The following is a 20,486-nucleotide window of genomic DNA, read 5'->3' as shown; positions in this document are numbered from 1 at the left end:
ACTTCTGAACAAAGTCACTGTCCCTTGTGAAGGGCCACATGAATTGGAGGGTGTCCACAACCTTAGGTTCCTGTCCTCTTTATTGACAGCTGGATGCCCTTTAGTCTCGGGACTCCATGGAGGAGGAGAGTTGGGGTCCCTGGCCCATATGCAGCTCATCTGAGGCCAAGAAGCTGCTGCCCTCAAAGGGCCCCCATTTGTCACCTGCAGCCATTTCCAGTCCTCTTCATCATGTGGCATCTCTCCATGTTAACACTTCTCATGTTAACACACTCCAATCCTCTGCCTCCTCAAAGCCAGGACACCAGACTGAGGCAGGGGGTCCAGCGGGGGTGTGTGCAGAACAGAACAATAGACCAGGCTCAGGGAAGTTTACGAAAATAACATTTTGATTCTTTACATCAAAAATTACCAGGCTGACCCCCATCCTATAGCATGAAGGGCAAGTCTATGTTCTTCTCCCCAGTGCCCACGTAGATGTAGCCATAGTTCTTGGTGTGGGGAGCATGGTAGAAGGTGAGACCTGGCCAGAGCAGGCTGCGCAGCACAACCAAGGCGTTGCCCCGCTCCATCTGGATGCTCCAGGACCCTAGGGGAGCGGGAAGCAGGTGAGGCCTGGCTACTCTGCAGAGGCACTGCGTCCTCAGGCAGCCAAGCCCATATGCTGAGCTTCCACGGGAAAAGGGGAGACAATTTAATTATCCAGGCACTTTCCTCCTCCTGATTGCCACTTAGCCATTTCACTGCTCATTAAACTGTCTTCTAGAGGGAGGGCAAAGGAAATGAAAGAGGTGAAAAGCAAACCAGTCCGTTTTGTTCCTGTCAGCAAGTCTAGTAAAGGTTGAGTGGGGGAGGAGGCTGAATCCATGGCCCGTTGGACTGGAGCGAGACTCCAAACTTCCCCCAACACACAAACATACATAACCCTTCTACCCTGCCCTGGGTTTGCCCCCAGGATGCCATTTTGCTCTCTGTCCGAGTCCCAAAGCCCTTTGCCCTGAGATGGATTCAAACAGACCAGGGGCTGGAATAGGGGTTTGGCCACTTAAGCCTCCCAGCTCAATGGCCCTTGCTGGCAGCTAGACTGGGAGCCATTCTTGGCGGGAGGGGACTTGGGCTGCAGCTAATGAGCTTTTGTCTTCACTAGGTTCTGCCCTGGATTTTATTCCTCCAGACAGGAGAAACCCAGCCTGGGGCTGAGTTGTGCAGCGCTGAGGACTTGGCGGCAAGGGTCTGATCCAGCTCCAGGTCTGAGGGAGGGAGCCACTGTGTGGGAGGAAGGAGCCTGGGAAGATCTCCTCTGGATGCAGATCTGGAGCTTGTATTCCCCTGTGCACCAAGGCCTCTCCCAGCCAGCCGCAGCTCTGCTCACTGCCTGCCAGAAAGGCCGATGCTTTGAAGGTTTTGGTATTGGACCAGCCAGCGATGCACTGAGGGCTGCTTGGAGGCCTTCATCAGCTGCCAGTTCAGCCCTGCTGCTTTGCTCCTGCCGCCTCAGCTTCCCACAGGCCTCCTCCAACCATGGCCCACCCTGGTCACTCCACACCCAACAGCCTCACATTCAGTCCCCACCCACTAGGGCCACCCCATATTCAAGAGACCTGGCTGCAGGGAACCCCAGACTGTGCAGCAGCTCAGCTCTGTTCAGGGTGTAATCACCTGCCCTCATGGGAGTTTGAGAGGCCCTGGCTTGCTGCTCCCCTTGTCACTCATCAGCCAACGTTGCCTGGGGGGAGGTGTGACTGAACACGGTGTTCCCAGTACCGGCCTTGGCAAGGTACCACTCCCCAGTGCTCCCTTAGTCACCCCCACCAGGACCCAGAGCATCCTCTTACAGACAGGCCCACCCCACTCATGGAACCCTTGAATTGGGAAGGTCAGGCTCTGCCTTGCTCCACTGTCTACCCAGGGAGGGCTGCCAGAGCCACAGGCTGCCCTAGAGCCCCTACCTAGACCATTAGCTGGTCGAGGGTCACCAGAACCTAGACAAGGGCTGAGTCTCATCCTGCCCTCAATGCCAGTCCACCCTTGTCTCCAGTACATAAGGGGCATCGGTGGGGAGCAAGGAGGAACTGGCAAGCATGCTAAAGAAATGCAGTGCTCAGGCAGGGGAGCAGGCCTAGGGTGCCGGCAGAGGAGCACGCTAGCTGGCATGTGAGGGGCTGCCAGCCGGCACTGCCTCCCTCCCTCCCTTGCATTCCCGTCACACTTCCATCCTCCTCTCTCTGTCCCTGGCTCAGCTGGTCGCCCAGGAAACACACAGACTCTCAACGTGCCAGGAGTCACGTAGCGTCTACCTGGGGAGCAGGGCGCTTGCTGTCACCTTCACCCACTTTTCTTATTGCAACTGCTGCAAAGGCTGGGCCCAGCCAGTGCTGCGTGCTCTAGGGCTCTGGGGGCAAGAGGCCTCCTGCAGCCCCTGTGTTTCAGTTCACGGTCCCTAGGGCCCATCTCCCAAGTCTCCCCAGACACCACCCCCAGCACCCCAGCAGCCACTCTTCTCCAGAGGATGTATTTGGGGGACAGGCCAGTAGTCAGGAGTATAGGACCTGCTGCAGTTGGTAGGGAGTCCTCCTGGGGTCTCCTACCCACCTTGCTAGGGTGGGATCCTCAGGCCTAGATGTTACTTCTCATAATTGCATTGTCCTGCCTCCAAGGAAGAAAGGCAGCAAAGCTCTGATGAAAATTTGAGGGAGGGAGTGGGCCAGGCTGGGGACCAAGGCTAAGAAAGGGCAGCCATTAATCTTGTTAAGTGCTGTCGAGTTGGTTCTGATTCATAGCAATCCTGCACAGGGTTTCCAAGGAGTGTCTGGTGAGTTTGAACCACTGACCTTGAGATCAAGTGCTTATCCTATGGTGCCATACCAGAACTCCAAGAAAGGGCAGCAGAGATGACTTAAACCCTATCCTCAGACCAGTGCCACGTGACGTTACCCAAAAAAACAGCCATAGGTCCCTTTCCTCAGAACAGGTACCCCTCCTCTGTGCTATAAAGTAGAGTCAAACCCCTAGTGGCCAGGGGGCAGATTTCTGTTTGACGCAGAGAGGAACAGGACCAGGCCCTATCATGCAGAAACTCACACACCCTTTGGCCAAACTTCCAAAGGACTGGGATGGGAGGAGCTATCTGCACCCCCTCCTACAAGAGAAAGCTGATCCTTCTCCTTCCAACACCCCAGTGTCTTTGACCGCCTCCCCAACTCCCACAACCATAAAGGCCACTTTGTCCACAGCCAGGCCCTATGCTGCCCTCTGCTGTCTGAACTGGGAGTTGCCACTAAGAGCTTACTTGTGATGAAGTCCCATGGTCCTGGGCTTGGCGGCTCCCTCGGACCTCAGCTGTGCAGGACCACAGTAGAGCAGGGACGGGAGTTCTGCCCTTCAGTCCTCCCATGTGCTGCCTTTCTTGCTGCTCTCTGCCTACCCCTCTCTGCTTCCCAGGACACCAGTGACCCCAATTATAAGGCCCCTGTCACACACCTTCACCATACTCTTTAATTTGATCTTCCCATGCCCCTTTCTGGTTCATGATGGTATCCCAAGTATCTAACATAAAATCTGCTCAATGGCTATTTACTGAAAGGATGAAAGTTAAAGAGCATTGGATAGCAGAGTCCTGCCTAGGATGGTGCTGTGTATTAATGCACTGGATTTCAAAGTCGGTTTGATCCACAAGATCGGCGGTTCAAGCTCACCAGCCACTCTTTGGAAACCCTCTACAGGGTCACTGTGGGTCAGAACCGACTCTATGGCACTTAACAACAACAACAACCTAGGATAAGCACTGCACTGTGAACCACAAGGTAAGAAACCCTACACAGGGTCACACTATGAGTCAGAACCAACTTGACAGCAATTAACAAAAACACAACCTAGAAATCTGGTCTCCTGCATCCTAATCTAATGCTCTATCTATCTCAAGGCCAGAAAACTCTTAGCTGTTGCCCACCACCCCAGAAATAGGTGGTGAACCCCAAAGCGACCCACTCCCATTAACTGCAGATCCAAGGAGGCAGGGTGGCACCTGAGGATATAAGTTGTTGTTAAGTGCCGTCAAGTCGGTTCCGACCCTGAACAGGGTTTTCAAGGCTATAAATCTTTACAGGATCAGAGAGAGCCTCATCTGTCTCCCGCGGAGCAGCTGGTAGTTTCGAACTGCTGACCTTGCAGTTCACAGCCTGATTCATAACCACTACGCTACCAGAGCTCCTTTGAGGATATAAGTGGCCCCAGGCAATATCCCTCTCATCCTTTTCTTTAGCCAAGGCTGGTCCAGGGACAGGCTGCTGAGCTCCTGGTCTACTTCATGAGCACAGAGAGCAGCAGTCTCGGGGACAGGGGAGCCTAAACTGCACCTGTTCCAAGGTGACACAAAGACCTCTGAACAATTGCCTCAGATTCAGAAAGGGCAGGTCACCATGGGGAAATTCTGAATTTTACCTGGGCAAAAAACAGGCCAACTTCATCCCTTCCACCAGTCCTGGTGTCCCAGAAGGCTGCCTTGGGATTTAGAGGGGCCCAGCAATTTGAGCTTGGCAAGAAAGTTTCCCTGCTGCTCATTCTGCTCTTGGACCAGCTGATAAAGAAGGGAGTCTGGGTGCAAAGTCAGAGCTGTCTGTGTTCCCCCACTCTCCCTACTTCCACCCCAGTCCACACAACAGCCCCCATCAAGGCATCCTAAGAAAAACTGCCTAACTTCCTGGAGGCTTTCTGGAGGCAGCTCTGGGAATAAGGGAAGAGGAGGCCTGGGGAGGTTTGCCAAGGCAGGACCCAGGGCAACCTACCCCTCAGGCTCACATACACAAGAGATGGCAGCGGTCCATACATCTAAGGCCCCAACACCCAAACATTGCCATACGGGTGGACTGGGAGGTACAGCAAGCAGCTGGTCCTTCAGTCTTGAGGCAGATAGGGCAGATATTTAGGGTCTTAGGCTTATCCACCTCTCAAGCCCTATATTGTACCCTCCTGTGGGGTTGCCTTGACCATTAGGTACCACATCAGAGTGAACTCCTATAGGAAGACTGCACAGTTACCACATCTTCCCCACTGCTATGAGAAAGTCCTGGATAAGCACCCGACCTCAGGGTTGGTTTGGACCGCAAGGTTGGCAGTTCAAATTCACCAGCTACTTCTCAGAAACCCTATAGAGGTTTGCTATGAATGGGAACTGACTAGATGGCACTTTAATAACAACACAAGAAAGATCAGCCTCCTGTGGCCCTTTACCTCAAGGACAGGGCAGGTAGTGGTTGATGGAGTTCCCTTAGGAAGTCATCTGGTCCGATTCAGTCTTGATTACAAAGGCCCTAGCACCCCTTCAGCACCACCACCACTGCCACTGCATGGATGAGACTCCACGGGGAAGAGGCACTGTTGTGTCAACTCCATCATCACCCAGTTTGGAAGAGGAAGTTCCTCCTCCTCCAATCCTGGAGCATCAGCTGCAAGTGAGAAGGCATTCCAGTCACGCCTGAATCAGGGAGGTGGGCTGATGCCCTCAGTTTAAAAGGACTTCTCAGCCCACCTCTCAGCTCCTGGCACTGGGTCCCACCACCAGAGTTCCTTGCTCCTTTTATGAGTGGGGGATGTGCAGCCACCTCCAGTTTCCTGGCCAGGCTGGGAGTGCAGAGTTAGAGGAGATAAGGGAGGTCTGAGGAGCCCCTATAAACCCTTCCCACCCCATCCCCCACCAGCCAGCCCTCCTGCCAGATCACAAGCCCCTTCTGTATCCATCACTGCAGAGTTGGTCACGCTCAGAGCAGCTTGACTCGGGCGCCCCCATGTGGCAAAGACCAGAGTGGCTGTTCCTTAATGGAAGATACTCAGGAGCCAAGGACACTGTCCAACACCAAAAGCAAAACCAAACCTACTGTACTGAGTGGCTTCGGACTCATAGTGACCGTACAGGACAGAGTAGAACTGCCCCGTAGGGTTTCTAAGACTGTAAATCTTTACAGAAACAGATTGCACGACTTTCGCTCACAGAGTAGCTGATGGTTTTGGAACTTTTGGTTAGCAGCAGAACGCTTTAACCACTGCACCACCAGGGCACTGCAGTAGCTCCTGAATGGCTTCCTGATCCTTGGCTTGTTCTTGCTCTCTGCACCAGTGCATTGCTGCCTTCGTTCACAGGCCTGCCCACAACCCACCAACAACTCCTAGTGCCCTGGCCTTCTAGGCTCTCCTAGGCCCGTCCAGCCCCCGGCTCCCCCCCACCCCAAGGCCTTTTTGTTAATGAAAATCATACCAGGAATATTTTCTGAGTCCTTACTATGTGTTAAGCACTGTCATAACTATTCTGTATATATGTTAACTCTGTATATATATAATTCTCTTAACAACCCCAATGAAGTCAAAATATAGTTGCCGTCTTATAGAAATGAGGGATCTGAGGCACAAGGAAACTGAGGAACATGTCTGAGGTCACACGGCTAGTAAGTGACAGAGCTGGAATTCCAAGCCAGGCTGTCTGATCCCAGAGCTCTTGCCTTTAACCATTACTGCCATCCCATTCTCCACCTGAGCTCCAGCCCATCTGATGGTTCACTGTTGCTCAGAGGTAAGTATCCCTAGTGGTGGGGGTTAGGTGGTGTTGTTAGGTGCCTTTGAGTCCGTTTGAGTCAGTTCATTGTGACCGTATGCACAACAGAATGAAACAATACCCGGTCCTGCTCCATCCTCATAATTTTCTATTTGAGTCTATTGTTGCAGCCACTGTGCTAATCCATCTTGTTGAGGGGGGTCTTCCTTTTTTTAACTGACCCTCCACATTACTAAGAATGATGTCCTTCTCCAGGGACTGGTCCCTCCTAATAAAATGTCCAAAGTACCTGCGACGAAGTCTCGCCATCCTTGCGTCTAAGGAGCAATCTGGCTGTACTTCTTCCAAAATAGATTTGTTTGTTCCTCTGGCAGTCCATGATACTTTCAATGTTTTTCAAAAAAAATAATTCAAATGCATTGATTCTTCTATGATCTTTATTATTCATTGTCCAACTTTCATATGCATATGAGGTGACTGAAAATACCATAGCTTGGGTCAGGTACATCTTAGTCTTCAAAACGACATCTTTGCTCTTTAACACTTTAAAGATGTCTTTTGCAGCAGATTTGCCTAATGCAATACATCGTTGGACTTTTTGACTGTTGCTTCCATGAGTGTTGATTGTGAATCCAAACAAAATGAAGTATTTGACAACTTCAATCTTTTCTCCATCTATCATGATGTTATTTATTGGTCTAATTATAAAGATTTTTGTTTTCTTTAAACTGAGGGGTAATCCATACTAAAAGCTATAGTCTTTGATCTTAATAAGTATTTCAAGGCCTCCTCTCTTCTAGCTATCAAGGTTGTGTCATCTAAATATCTCAGGTTATTAAAAAGTCTTCCCCCAATTTTGATGCCCTGTTCTTCTTCATATAATCCAACTTCTCCCATTATTTGCTCAGCATACAGTTGAATAAATATGGTTAAAGGATACAACCCTGGCACCTACCTTTCTGGATTTTAAAACCTTTCAGTTTTCCTTGTTCTGTTTGAACAACTGCCTCTTGGTTTATGTACAGATTTCTTAAAGTATACAGGTTTCCTAAATGTTCTGGAATTCCCATTTTCCCCAATGTTTTCCATAATTTGTTATGATCCACACAGTCAAATGCCTTTGCATAGTTGCACAAGTTAACATCTTTCTTGTATTCTCTGCTTTCCACCAAAACCCATCTGAGGTCAGCAATGATATCCCTAGTTCCACATCCTCTTCCGAATCCAGCTTGAATTTCTGGCAGCATCCTGTCAATGTACTGCTGTAACACATTTTGAATTATCTTCAGCAAAATTTTACTTGCATGTAACATCAATGATACTGTTTGATGATTTCTGCATTGTTAGGTCATCTTTCTTTGGAATGGGCACAAATATGGATCTCTTCCGATTGGTTGGCCAGGTACAGTCTTCCAAATTTCTTGGCATAGACAAGTGAGTACCTTCAATGTTGCATCAGTATGTTGAAACATTTCATGAATTCCTAGAGCCTTTTTTCTTGCTAATGCTTTCAGTTCAGCTTGAACTTCTTCCTGCATTACCATTGGTTCTTGATCATATGCTACCTCTTGACATAGAACATCAACCAATTATTTTTAGTATGTTGTTGTTGTCAGGTGCCATCGAGTCGGAACCAACTCATAGAGACCCCATGCACAGCAGAACGAAACAATGTCCGATCCTGGGCCAACCTCACTACTGCTGCCACACTTGACGCCATCAATGATGCCACTTGGCTGACTCATCTCATTGGGGGTCTTCCTCTTTTTCTCTGCATTATTCAAAAATTTCCCCTTAGAATCCTTTAATATTACAATCCAAGGCTTGAGTTTTCCTTCAGCTCTTTCAGCCTGAGAAATATTGAGCATGTTCTTTCCTTTGGATTTTCCAACTCTGGGTCTTTGCACATTTCATTATAATACTTGACTGTCTTCTTGAGCTGCCCTTTGGAATTTTCTATTCAGCTCTTTTACTTCATTTCTTCCAGCTGCTTTAGCTTCTCTATGGTCAAGAGCAAGTTTCAGAGTCTGTCTGGACATCCATTTTGGTCTTGTCTTTCTTTCCTGTCTTTTGAATGACCTTTTGCTTTCTTCATGTATGATGTTCTTAAGATCAGAGAGTTGTTCCTACAACTCTCTGATCTTAGGTCATTAGTGTCTAATGCATCAAAGTATCATGTTTTTGAGATGGTCTCTACATTGTTGTTAAGTGCTATTGAGCAGTTCCTACTCACAGCAACCCTGTGTATGGTTTCTGAAGAGTGACTTGTGAGCCTGAACCACCAACCTTGTGGTTCTAACTGACCTTGCAGTCTAGTGCATTAGCCCACAGCACCACACCAGGACTCCATCCATCTAATGAGATCTCTAAATACAGGTGGGATATACTCAATGTTATATTTTGTCTCTCATGGACATGTTTTCATTTTCTTCAGCTTCCATCTGGTAAGGTCCATGTATATAGTCACTGTTTATGTTGTTGAAAAAGATATTTGCAATGAATAAATCATTGACTGGACTTATTGCAAAATTCTAGTATATAATCTCCAGCATTGTTTCTATCACCAAGGCCATATTTTCCAACTACCGATCCTTCCTCTTGGTTTCTAACATTCACTTTCCAATAACCATTAACATCCGGGTATTTTGATGACATGTTTGATCAATTTCAGACTGAAAAAGTTGACAGAATTCTTCAATTTCTTCATTAGCTTCATTAGTGGTTGATACATAAATTTGAGTAATAGTGGTATTAACTGACCTTCCTTGTATAATATGGATGTTATCCTATCACAGACAGCATTGTACTTCAAGATAGATTTTGGGAAATGTTCTTTTTGATGATGAATGCAACATCATTCCTCTTGAATTTGTAATTGTTGGGATAGTAAACCATATGATAACTCAATTCGAAATGGGCAATACTGATCCATTTCAGCTCACTAATGTCTAATATATAAATATTTATGCGTTCCATTTCATTTTTTATGAATTGCAGTTTTCTGAGCTATTCCATGTTCCAATTACTAATGGTTGTTTGCAGCTGTTTCTTCTCATTTTGAGTTGTGCACCATCAGCAAATGATACTTTGCTCCATCCATGTCATTAAAGTCAACTCTACTTTGAGGAGACAACTCTTTTCCATCATATTTTGAGTGCCTTCCAACCTGAGGGGCTCACCTTTGGGCACTATATCAGACAATGTTTTATTCCTATTCATAACATTTTTAGTTACTACCCATTCAAAAGTGGTCTGCCTCTCCTTCTTCTGGAAGCTCAGCTGAACCCTGTCCACCATGGGTGACCCTGCTGGTATTTATAATATATGTGGCATAGCTTCCAGCATCATAGCAACACACAAGCCACCACAGTGGGGGTGGATGTGACAATTGTCAGGCTATTCCTTTTATTGGTTTAAAAGGAAACACCATCTATTTGGCTCCATAGTTAATGCCAGAGTCCAGAAGTATAATGCTCGAATTATTTCCACGGGCTTAACTCCCTGCATCTGTTTCCTAATCTGTTAAGTGGGATTGATATTAGGACCCACCCCACCTAATAGGATGACTGTGAACATAGAAATGAGAAATGGAAAGCGCTGAGCAGTGTCTGCTACACAGGAAGCAGTCTCATCCCTTTTCTGAATTAGTTGTCATGCTGTGTGTTAATGCACTGGACTGCAAAGTCAGTATGAACCATAAGGTCGTCAGTTCAGTCTCACCAGCTGCTCCTTGGAAACCCTATCCAGGGTTGCCATGAGTCAGACCCTGACTCAACAGCATTTAGCAGCAACATCAGCAGTATCACAGGAGCTCTGGTAGTGTAGTGGTGACGAGTCAGGCTGCTAACCTCAGGGTGAGCAGTTCAAAATTACTAGCCATTCCAGGGGGAGAAAAATGAGGCTTTCTGCTCCCGTAAAGATTTACGGCCTCAAAAACCCTATGCAGGGTCACTGTGAGTCACAACCAACTCCACCATCATTACCACAATCATTGCCATTATCATCACCAACATCAAAATCCCTCCAGTCCTCAAACATCAGGTGTGGGGAGGAGAAGAAGCAGGATGCTGAGCCAGTGGCTATGTCAACTACCTAGCACCTGGCACTACTCTGGGGTAAAACCTCAGAGAAGGAGCATCTCCCAGGATAGGTCCTCCATGGGCACAGCTCAAGGGAGGGAGCAGAAAGGGCTTCCTGCCAACAACTGTTGGCTTTGTGCCTAGGCCAGATGGGGCCTGTAGCACAGGAAGGTCTCTGAAACTGTATGAGTTAAGATTAAAAGGTGCCCCACACATAGCTGGAACTAATGTACAGAACTTGTTTTCTTAGCAGGTGGTTTTTCATTCAATTAACATCCACTTAATGAGCACCAGCTATGTGCCAAGCACCTCCCAAAGTCTAAAACTTACAATGCAAGCATGCTTAGTATTTCAATGGACATTTTCATGAATGGATGGGGGGAAAGATTCCCAACCTGCCTCCATTCAAGATTGCTGTGAGGTCCTGAGATGCTTCCTGTCTGTGGAAGCATATGGAAGACATTTCCATCTTTGTCATTCAACAAACATTTACTCAGCATCTACTATGAATACAAAAGACCGTAGAAGAACTGATGCATTTGACTTATGGTGTTGGAGGAGAAAATTCAAAGTATCATGAACAAACAAGTCTGTGTTGGAAGAAGTACAACCAGAATTCTCCTTTGAAGCCAAGAAGACCATATTATGGTCATGCTTCAGACATATTATCAGGAAGGATCATCAGTCCCTGGAGAAGGGCATTTTGTTTGGTAAAGTAGAGAGTCAGAGAAAAAGAAGGAGACTCCCAGTGAGATGGATTGGCACAGTGGCAGTAGCAATGGGTTCAAGAGTAGCAACGTTTGTTTCGCTCTATTGTACATAGGGTCGCTTTGGGTTAGAATTGACTCGATAGCACCTAACAATAACAATTATGAGCTGGGCTCTAGACTAGACTCTGGGAAAACCTCATCCTTAAGGGCCCACAATGACCAACCAATTCCCATCCAGGCTCTTGGCTTCACTCTCAAAGGAGAATGGCAGGTGGAACACCCAGAGGCAGTTTCTATGTCCTGGAATTAAATGAGCCATTACCTTTGGGGATATCATGCTCCAAGGAGTCCATGAAGTCCAGGGAGGGGTCCAAGTCAGCCTTCTCAAGCAAGGTCTTATTCTTTAGTTCAACAGCTTCTTTGAAGTGAAAATAGGAACTAAGCTTCTTGGCCTCAGACAAGGACAGTCCTAGAAAGAAGCAACAGGCAAGAAGGGATGGTCATTCTCAAACCTAAAACTCCCTTTGTCTCTACATTGGGACCATGTGGAGGAGATTGCAAAGGATTCGGTTATCCATTAACTTAGAAGTGAAGGGAGATGAGGGAGTAGATTTCCTTCAGCTCAAACTTGGTCCAAATCTTACAAAGAGGAGATACCCAAGGCGGGAAGTCAAGCGGGACGGTGGAGGGAGGCAGGAAGACCAGATGCACACAAATACTAGGTAAGAGTCATAGGCTCTCCCACCCATAAGACAGAAGAGCGTTAGTGTCCCATAACCAGGTAACTAATGCCAGACCACTGATGATGTGCCCATAGCTATTCGTTCTCTGACGAAGTGAACCGGTTACCATTGGACTCTTGGACATGGGTCCAATTGTACTTAGTAAGAGACCCCTCCTGTTGTTTGAGGGGGACCCCAGAGAACTCACCTTCAAAGGTCCGATTGACATGGGTGGGCCCAAAAGGAGTCTTGAAGAGGGCGCCTCGGGGGATAATGGCCACAGCCTTATCAATTTGGTCAATAATGGACACCAAGCGAGTCTCTTCCTTGATCTGAATCTGAGGAGAGAAGCCATTCGATTTAACCACTGTGCCCACCGTAAGACCGTGCCAGGCCCACAGAAAATCATCATAGGTGGACCATCACCCCTCTCTTAACAGGATTCAAAGTTATTCTCAGTTTTACTTTTGAATGGAAAATATTTACAGGTGGTGCAAATTCTAGACTTTCAAAAACCAGTCTTTTCCTCAATGCCTCAATTCCTCAATGCCTCCCTGGGGCCAACCACTGTTAATGGTTTCCTATGTCTCTTCAGAAACCCTATATAGGGTCACTTTGGGTCGGAACCACTTCAAGAGCACTTAACCACAACAACAAATCCTTCAGAGTCCTGGTATGACACTGTGGGAGAATTCACTGGACCACAAGGTCGGTTTGAACTGCAGGGTCAGGGGTTCAAATTCACCAGCCACTCCTTGTCAACCCTATACAGGATGGCTATGAGTCAGAACCAACTTGACAGCATTTAACAACAACAACGTATCCTTCTAGAGTTCTGGTGTGGCACTGTAGGATATGCACTGGACTTCTAACCACAGGTTGATGGTTCAAATTCACCAACTGCTCCTTGGAAACCCTATACAGGGTCACTTCAAGTTGGAACTGACTCAATCGCACTTAACAACAACATGTATCTTTCTACAGAAATACCATCTTATGCCTTTCTATAATATAAAAACAATCATGTTCACTAGAAAATATTTGGAAAACAGAGAAACGCATACTGAGATCATTGGAGACACTCATAATTCCACCTCCCAAAGATAATCACTAGTTGATAATATATTGGCAATACCCTTCTAGTCTGTTTACATCTGCGCATATACTGAAGGCAAAATTACTCACCATTTATATAATTTTATACCCTGTACTTTGATTTAACATTATTTCCCAAGCATCTTCCCATATGATAATAATGTTGTTTGTTGTTGTTAAGTGTCATTTAGTTGGTTCTGATTCATAGCGACCCAGTATAGGGTTTCCAAGAAGTAACTTGTGAGTTTGAACCACTGGCCTTGTGGTTCAAGCCAACCTTGCGGTCCTGCATTTATCCTACAGCACCACACTAGGACTTACGCAGGTGAAATTTAGTTACAAATATCAAGGGACCCTGAACAAAAAGACTTCACAGAGATGTTTGAGGGAAAGCAGTGTTTGACAAGAAAACACATGAACAGAAGCCCCCAAGTCACTGAGTCACCAACTTCTCAGGAGCTGTCAAGCTGAACTGTCTAAGAGAAGACAGAAACTGATATTTACAAAGTGCCCAGGCCGGGGGCTTTACATATTCACCTCATTTAATATTCACCTTCAAAGTAAGTAATCAATGAGATGAAACAAAATGTGTGTGAATTACCGAATGGAAAATTGATCTGCTCTGTACACCCTCACAATAGAAAGTTATAAAAGAAAAGAAAAACCTGCAAAGTAAATCTGTTTATCTCAGAAAATAACATTGAGGTTCAGGAAGAGTAAGCTTGTCAGGTGTGAGGGGCTGGGTTGCAGCTGAGGGTTTACAGACTGAGACACAGTCCTTTGGGATCACCCAGGTCCAAATGGAAAAACTGGTTTTCAATTCCAGGTTTGTCTACTCTCCAACTGCGGGCTCCTGACCTGTAGACCTAACAATTCCATTTTTGAGGAATTGATCTTTCCAAGATAATGAACATATGGGAAATGACATGTGTACAGGTTCAATACCTGTGGTATTGTTTGTCTGAATGAAAATTCGAAACCCACATATTCATAATAAGACCCTGGTTAAATGCATGACGGTACATTCCCAAAATGCTCGGAGGAAATGTGCAGGCTCCTTAGGGCACAGAAGAGAAGTATCTGTTAATTGTTAACACATTGTTAACTGAATATATCATTTGATCATTGACAAGGGTAAGGTGCAGAAATATGTGTGTAGCATGCTACCATTTCTTATTTTTCCAGGTAAAAAGAGGACATGTATAGTAAGAGTTATGCTGAGGTTTGTATTTTCACACGATGTGTTTGGAAACTAGTTTCTCACGTATTAATGTGCACTCGAGTCCTCTGGGAATTTCTTGTTAAAATGCAGATTCTGCTGCTGGGGCCCCAGATTCAGCATTTTTAACTCCTGAGCCATAGTGATGCCTTTGCTTCAATCCACAGCACACAGATCCACACACACAAATACAAAACAGTAACATTACTGGCCTTCAGAAAGACGGCCTGGGTGTCTAGTGGGCAGGGATAGGAGGAAAACTGAGGCTGAAGGTGTTAAGGTTGTCAGATGGGAGGAGCAGTCACTGCAGCTAAGGCATCACAGATCTAGAGCCAGACTTTGGGCATCATCTTGTATTTGTATGTTTGACTTTTGAACCAAATAATGTATTATCTAGTCAAACATTTTTGACCAAAAACACAAGAGCTTATGCTCACTCCTTTACCCAAGAGGTACACAGGCCCGTCTTCCAGCCACCCCCCACTCTCCCCATTCTGTCCTTCCATACCTCAGACCTTGTTTTTATTGTGTCTCTCCTTACTTCGCTTTACAGAGATGGCCTTGTCTACAAATTAAAGGTTTGTGGCAACCCCACAGCAAGCATGTCTATCAGCACCATTTTATCAACAGCATGTGCTCTCCTGGTGTGCCACAGTTTGGTAATTCTGTGCCACAGTTTGGTAATTCTCACAATATTTCAAAACTTTTTCATAGTGCTATTGCACACTGAATTGATTACAGCATAGTACAAGTATAACTTCTATACGTACTAGGAAAACCAAAAGAATTTGTGTGACTCGCTTTATTAAGATATTCATTTTCTTATGGTGGTCTGGATGTAAATCCACAATAATCTCTGTGATCTGCCTATAGCTACATGACCCTGGAGTCCTGGTGTGGCACTGTAGGATACGCACTGGACTGCTAACCACAAGGTAGGTTGTTCAAACCCACCAGTCACTCTTCAGAAACACTATACAGGGTCACTATGAGTTGGAACTGACTCCATGGCACTTAACAACAACGTGACCCTAAGCAAGTCACTTAACCTCTCTAAACTTCAGTTTCTTCTCTGTGCCATCCAGAAAGTAATATAGCAACTTCATAGAGTTGTAAAGATTAAGAGATGACACACATATGAGAACATGGTTTCTAGATACCCAATACCTGACCTATTTCTAGGAATTGATCTAGTGCAAGGGTGGAGAGATTAGCAATCGTGCTGTTATCATTTCCATTATGCTGGGTTTCTATTGGCCAGACCCTCTTCATTCAGGACCCCCTTGTCCTTGTCATCTCTTCACTCACCACCACTTCTTCTTCAAAGACCTTGTCACCTTCGTTCACCTTCTGCAGCTCTGTGTGTTCATACTCATGTGAGGGATCTCCCATGAAGCGGCCGCTCACCATAGATGTCTGCAGTAGCATCTCCTCTGTGGCAGGTGGCAAAAGGCTCCACTCCATGCAGTTCAGGCTGCCAACAACATCCATATCACCTTGTGGAACGCAGCTTCCACCTCACCCAGTCTTCTGCCTTCCCTTCTCCTCAGGGAGTTAGGTCCAAGAAAAGCTCTGGGGATTCATACCTATCTCCCAATGCTGTTCTGAGATCCCAAGAAGCCCTAAGTATTGTAGTTTATGTTTCACTACCATAGGTGATTCAAATTGAACTTTCTTTTTTGAAAGATCTCATAGATTGAAATTAAAAGAGCTTCTTCCTAGATATCTGGGCTGTAAAATTCTGGAGAAATTTCTGGAAGGTGAGCTTTCTTCACTTAAGGGTGATCCTGCTTTCATGGTGCCCTGAACTAATGCTTGGCCTGCCTGCTGAGCCGACAACATGGCCATCTCCCCCACTTCTCAGGGAAGTCCAGCCCATGCTCAAGGATCTCTCCTCCGTTGAGGTCTTCAGGAGTACTCACCACCCACCAGCCCCTACCCAAACCCTTCTTTCTCACTTCCAGTCAGGATAGGAAGTGTGGATTTCCCACTCCTTTATAACCCACTGTCAGCAGGTGCCTCCCCAGTTTGTTCTCTGCTCCTCTTCCTACTCTTCAATCTCCACTGGCTCCTACTCAACATGAAACAGCTTAGCCTTCTGAAACAACACCAGCTCTCAAATCCATGTGCCTTCTGAACAAATGCCCGTTTCCTGTACCACCTTCCTCTTCCCCAGCACTGAACAATAATCTCAGAACAACAATTTGCCCATCAGGTGCCCTTCCTCCCCTTAATGTCACTCTTCAACCTACTATATTGTGATTTCTGTCCCACCGCTCTTAAGAAACTGCTTGGTAAGAGGTCATCTATGGGCTCTAAAAATGCTTTTCCATTTCTGTTTCTTCTGACATTTTCCTTCTCCTTCTTTCAGTGCCTTAAGTACTTCCAGGGCTCTATTCTCATGCCTTTTTTCTCTCTGTAGTTTCATTCACCTTACTCCCTGGGCCCTAGCTACAGCCTACTTGGTATCCAGAATCCAACCATCTCCACTGCTTCCACCTGATACAAGCCATCATCTATTCTTGCCCAGATATTGCAGTAGCCTCCTAACAAGTCTTCCTGCTTCTACACCTGCTCTCCCTTTAGTCTACCCCCACCCAACAACCAACCGATCCCGTTAAAATCAAAGTCAGATCATGTCATTTCTATGTTCAAAACATTCCAAAATCCTTACAGATCCTTACAGATCCCCACAAGACTGTGCCTCATTGTCTCCCCACCCTTTACCTCTCTGAACTTATATCCTACAATACTCACCCTCCTTTCCAGTCATACTAAAATCTATGGGGTTCCACAAACTAAGCACATCCCTGCCTCAGGGCCTTTGTAAATGCCACATACTTCACTTAATCAGTCTCTTCAAATTTCTTCTCAAATGTCACCTTATCAGAGAGCCCATCACTGACCACGCTTTTAAAATAGCATGCCATCCTGCATCTCTATCCCCTTTACTGCTGTCTTTTTGTTGCAACACTAGCACCATATGATGTGTTATGGATTGATTTGTGGTTCCCCAAAAGAATTGTTAAAACCCAAAATGGGGGTGGGGGAACTACAAAGGCAAGAAGTGACGGGCTTTCAAGCTTTCAAGAGGGGACCTAGAGCCAGGGGGCATGGAGGAAGGCAGAATCTCCAGTGAGTACTATCCAATCTGTCTAGACGGAGCTGATGAAATGAAACGCAGATGGGTCATTTGTGATACAATAGTGAATAATTGTTATCAGGACTGATTGTGAGGGTTGGAAATGTAAAGGTAGATGTTTTATAGCAAGGAAGGGAGTGATTAACTCTCCAGTCTAGGAGGGGAGGTCTCTAGGACCATCAAAGGGGAAGAGCCCAGAGCGGGACCCTACCCAGAGAAGCAGCGAGGTCCGAGATAGAGGTAGAGACAACGACGTGGAGTGATGAAGCGGCTGGGGACTTTGGATCCAAAGAGGGAAAGGGACTGTGTGCTAAAGACTGGGGGTGGGGGGGGAGTGGGGAGTGGAGGGGGCAGGTTTGTAGGGTATACCCTTTGGTTGGTTGATGATGCATGGAGGGAACTGGAACCATGGCAATGAAATGATATACGATGGAATGAATATAAAACTAAAGTTCTGTCATGTAAACTATCATATAATTCACAATAAAACATTAAACAAAAAAAGAATTGCTAAAGTCCTCTAACCCCTGTATCTATAAATTTGACCCTTTTGAAAGAGGGTTTTTCTTTTGTTACACTAATGAGATTATCTTGGAGTACAGTGGGTCCTAAACCTCTCCATTCTGGACGGACACACAAGTCCAGCTGAGTGAAACAGATACTATTCATTTACAAGCAGCCAAGGAATACCAGAGAGAGACTCTAGCCCTGCCTGTGCCCTGAATTTGAACTTATAGCCCACCGCTTGTGGTATTTTTGCAATAGCAGCAGCAGGTAAAGAAAACAGCACATAATATATGCATATATTTACTGTCTCTCCCCTTCACATACACAAGACAATCTAAGGTCCCAAGAGACAAGAATTTTGTCTCCTTTACCACTGAGTCCCTTGTGCCGAGATCAACATCCGGCACATAGGAGGTACTCAAGAAATAAATACTGATAGAATAAGATGAAATGAGTCCCAATTTCTATTTGCAGCCCAGATTTCTCTTCTGAAACCCAGATCTATATTTTAGTATGCCTTCTTAACACCCTGCCACCCCCCACCCCACTCCAAGACACCTAACACTAAACTCACTGCCCTCCCTAGACTCTAGACTGACTCCTTGAATTGTCTCTCCCAGCTAGTGGTGCCAGCACTCACCCTTACCTCTTCTTTGCCATCCCCACCCCCACCCCACATCAAACAGTCTCAAGTCCTACAAATTCCTAATCCAGCCCCTCTCTTCCATTCTCTCACTACCCCTTCCTTCAGGAGTCCCCTCATCTAGATATTGCAACAGCTCCTAAACATTCCTCTCTTGTAGACCCATGACTTCCTAGAGCTTACAGGACAACGTTCAAACCCCTAGTGGTCTCTCCATCCAGTCCCACATAACACCCTTTGCTGCCACTGTCATGTTTACCTACCTGAGGTTTTCCCAAACACCCCAAGTCCTCCCCAGCCAACAAGTAGTTGCAGAATTTTCTTCTCTGTCTGGTATGACTTTTCCCACACCTTGCTGGAGAATTCCTGCTCATCTTTCAAATCTCAAAACAAGTTGCTCCTTTATGGATCTTATTTAATTGCCTCCTAGGAATATGCCTCCACCCAGCCCTCCTTTGTGTACAGCTCTGTTGTAGTTTTCACTGTACACTGTAATTTCGTTGCTGCGTTACACATCTGTCTCCCTAGGATGTGGGAAACTAGAAAACAGAGGTGCATCTCAGCTACCTTTGAAAGCTCAATTCTAGCACAGGATGCTTCTAATCAATGTTAGATGGCTACATGGATAGCTAAGTGAAGTCTCCAAATCCTGCCTCCTGAACAGACTGCTGTGTAAAGTGGTGAGCTACCCACCATCGTTGATCGTAGTCAAAGTGGCTGGATGGTAGTGTCCAATGAATTTTTGCCAGTTCCAAACCCCTTTTCTCTCCATTTCACATTTGTTCACTACTTCCAAGAGCACCTCCTACCTGCAAAGCCCACACCTAAGATGCTTTTGGATTCGTTTCCAAACATCATTCCCTCACCTACCAAGGTTTCGGATCATTCTCCAAACTGAGTCCTTCGGAATACCAAGTTGGACACCTGGCCCACACCTGGCTTCTACTCCAAGGCTCCAGTCTCCAAAAACTCTTACCTTGCTTTCTTGGCCCAGTCTCTATTACAAGCCTATCAGTATATTGGCTTCTCTTGGCTGCTGTAAAAGGAGAAAAATCTACCCTCCCAGGGCCCCGTCCCCTCAGACCACTTCCATCCATTTCCCGCCTCCTTCCGCTCTATTCTGCTTCAAGATGCCCAGTTTCAACCCCTTAACCCGCAACCAACTTTCCAAGACCCTTTTGTTTCCCGTCATATCCTGTCTTTCCTGGGCCCCGACCCCTTTCCTATTCCTTCGGACTCAGCAACAGCGGCCCCCTTTAGTATGTTTGCGAGGCCTCTGCGGGCTCCAGGTACCGCCTCCACCTGTAGAGGGTCTTGCGCGGTGCAAGCTGGTCCTCACTCAAGCCCTGCGCGATGTAGTAATCGGCGACGAGGCCAAGGATGCGGCCCCAGAAAAGGACCCGATCATAGCGGTAGTCGCGCTTAACCAGCATGAGAGAAGTGAGCAGGGAGGCCCGGCGGTCAGGGCTGAGACCCTGTCCACTGCCGGACGCCAGCTCCAGCGACAGCAGGAGGCTCTCGGCGTCCATCAGGCCTGCGGCTCTGTTCAACGCCTGCCAAGTTGCCAAGAGACGAGGTCTCCATGGATACCGAAAACTCCGCCTTTCCGTCTTTCGGGAAGCCAAGTTTCCACCCACGTGACCACCTGAAGCCCAGCCCAGTCGGAAGAAGCCCTTCTCCCTACGGAGCATCTTGCGTCCAGCAGGTTGTTAAGTGCCGCTGAGTCAGTTCTGACTCATATCGACACAGTATAGGGTTTCCGAGGAGTAGCTTGTGAGTTTGAACCGCCGACCTTGTAGTTAACAGTCCAGTGTTTAGCCTACAG

General features: G+C 46.7%; 1 protein-coding gene across 1 annotated transcript; it reads right to left on the bottom strand.

Annotated features, from left to right (window-relative positions):
• Positions 1-366: 366 nt before the first annotated feature.
• On the bottom strand, positions 367-20,253 carry RSPH9 (radial spoke head 9 homolog (Chlamydomonas)). Its single transcript, XM_006860501.1, has 5 exons — positions 19,964-20,253; positions 15,678-15,843; positions 12,264-12,393; positions 11,656-11,802; positions 367-589 (listed from the first exon to the last, which is right to left on the bottom strand). The coding sequence occupies exons 1-5, from the start codon at positions 20,188-20,190 to the stop codon at positions 429-431; spliced, it is 831 nt and encodes a 276-aa protein (XP_006860563.1). The 5' UTR covers positions 20,191-20,253; the 3' UTR covers positions 367-428.
• Between the last annotated feature and the right edge of the window lie 233 nt (positions 20,254-20,486).

Source organism: Chrysochloris asiatica, unplaced genomic scaffold (assembly GCF_000296735.1).
Source record: "Chrysochloris asiatica unplaced genomic scaffold, ChrAsi1.0 scaffold00038, whole genome shotgun sequence".
Lineage (NCBI taxonomy): Eukaryota > Metazoa > Chordata > Mammalia > Afrosoricida > Chrysochloridae > Chrysochloris > Chrysochloris asiatica.
The sequence above is the reverse complement of the archived record's forward strand: the minus strand, read 5'-3'. Positions and strand labels throughout refer to the sequence as shown.

Bases quoted from the DNA above. Each gene is read 5' to 3' on its own strand.
- RSPH9 (XM_006860501.1), bottom strand. From the start codon at position 20,190: ATGGACGCCGAGAGCCTCCTGCTGTCGCTGGAGCTGGCGTCCGGCAGT. The intron at 15,844-19,963 runs GTGGAGGCGGTA...TGTTGTTGGCAG, and splicing joins CCGCGCAAGACCCTCTACAG to CCTGAACTGCATGGAGTGGA. The intron at 11,803-12,263 runs GTGAGTTCTCTG...GCTTCTTTCTAG, and splicing joins TGTCAATCGGACCTTTGAAG to GACTGTCCTTGTCTGAGGCC.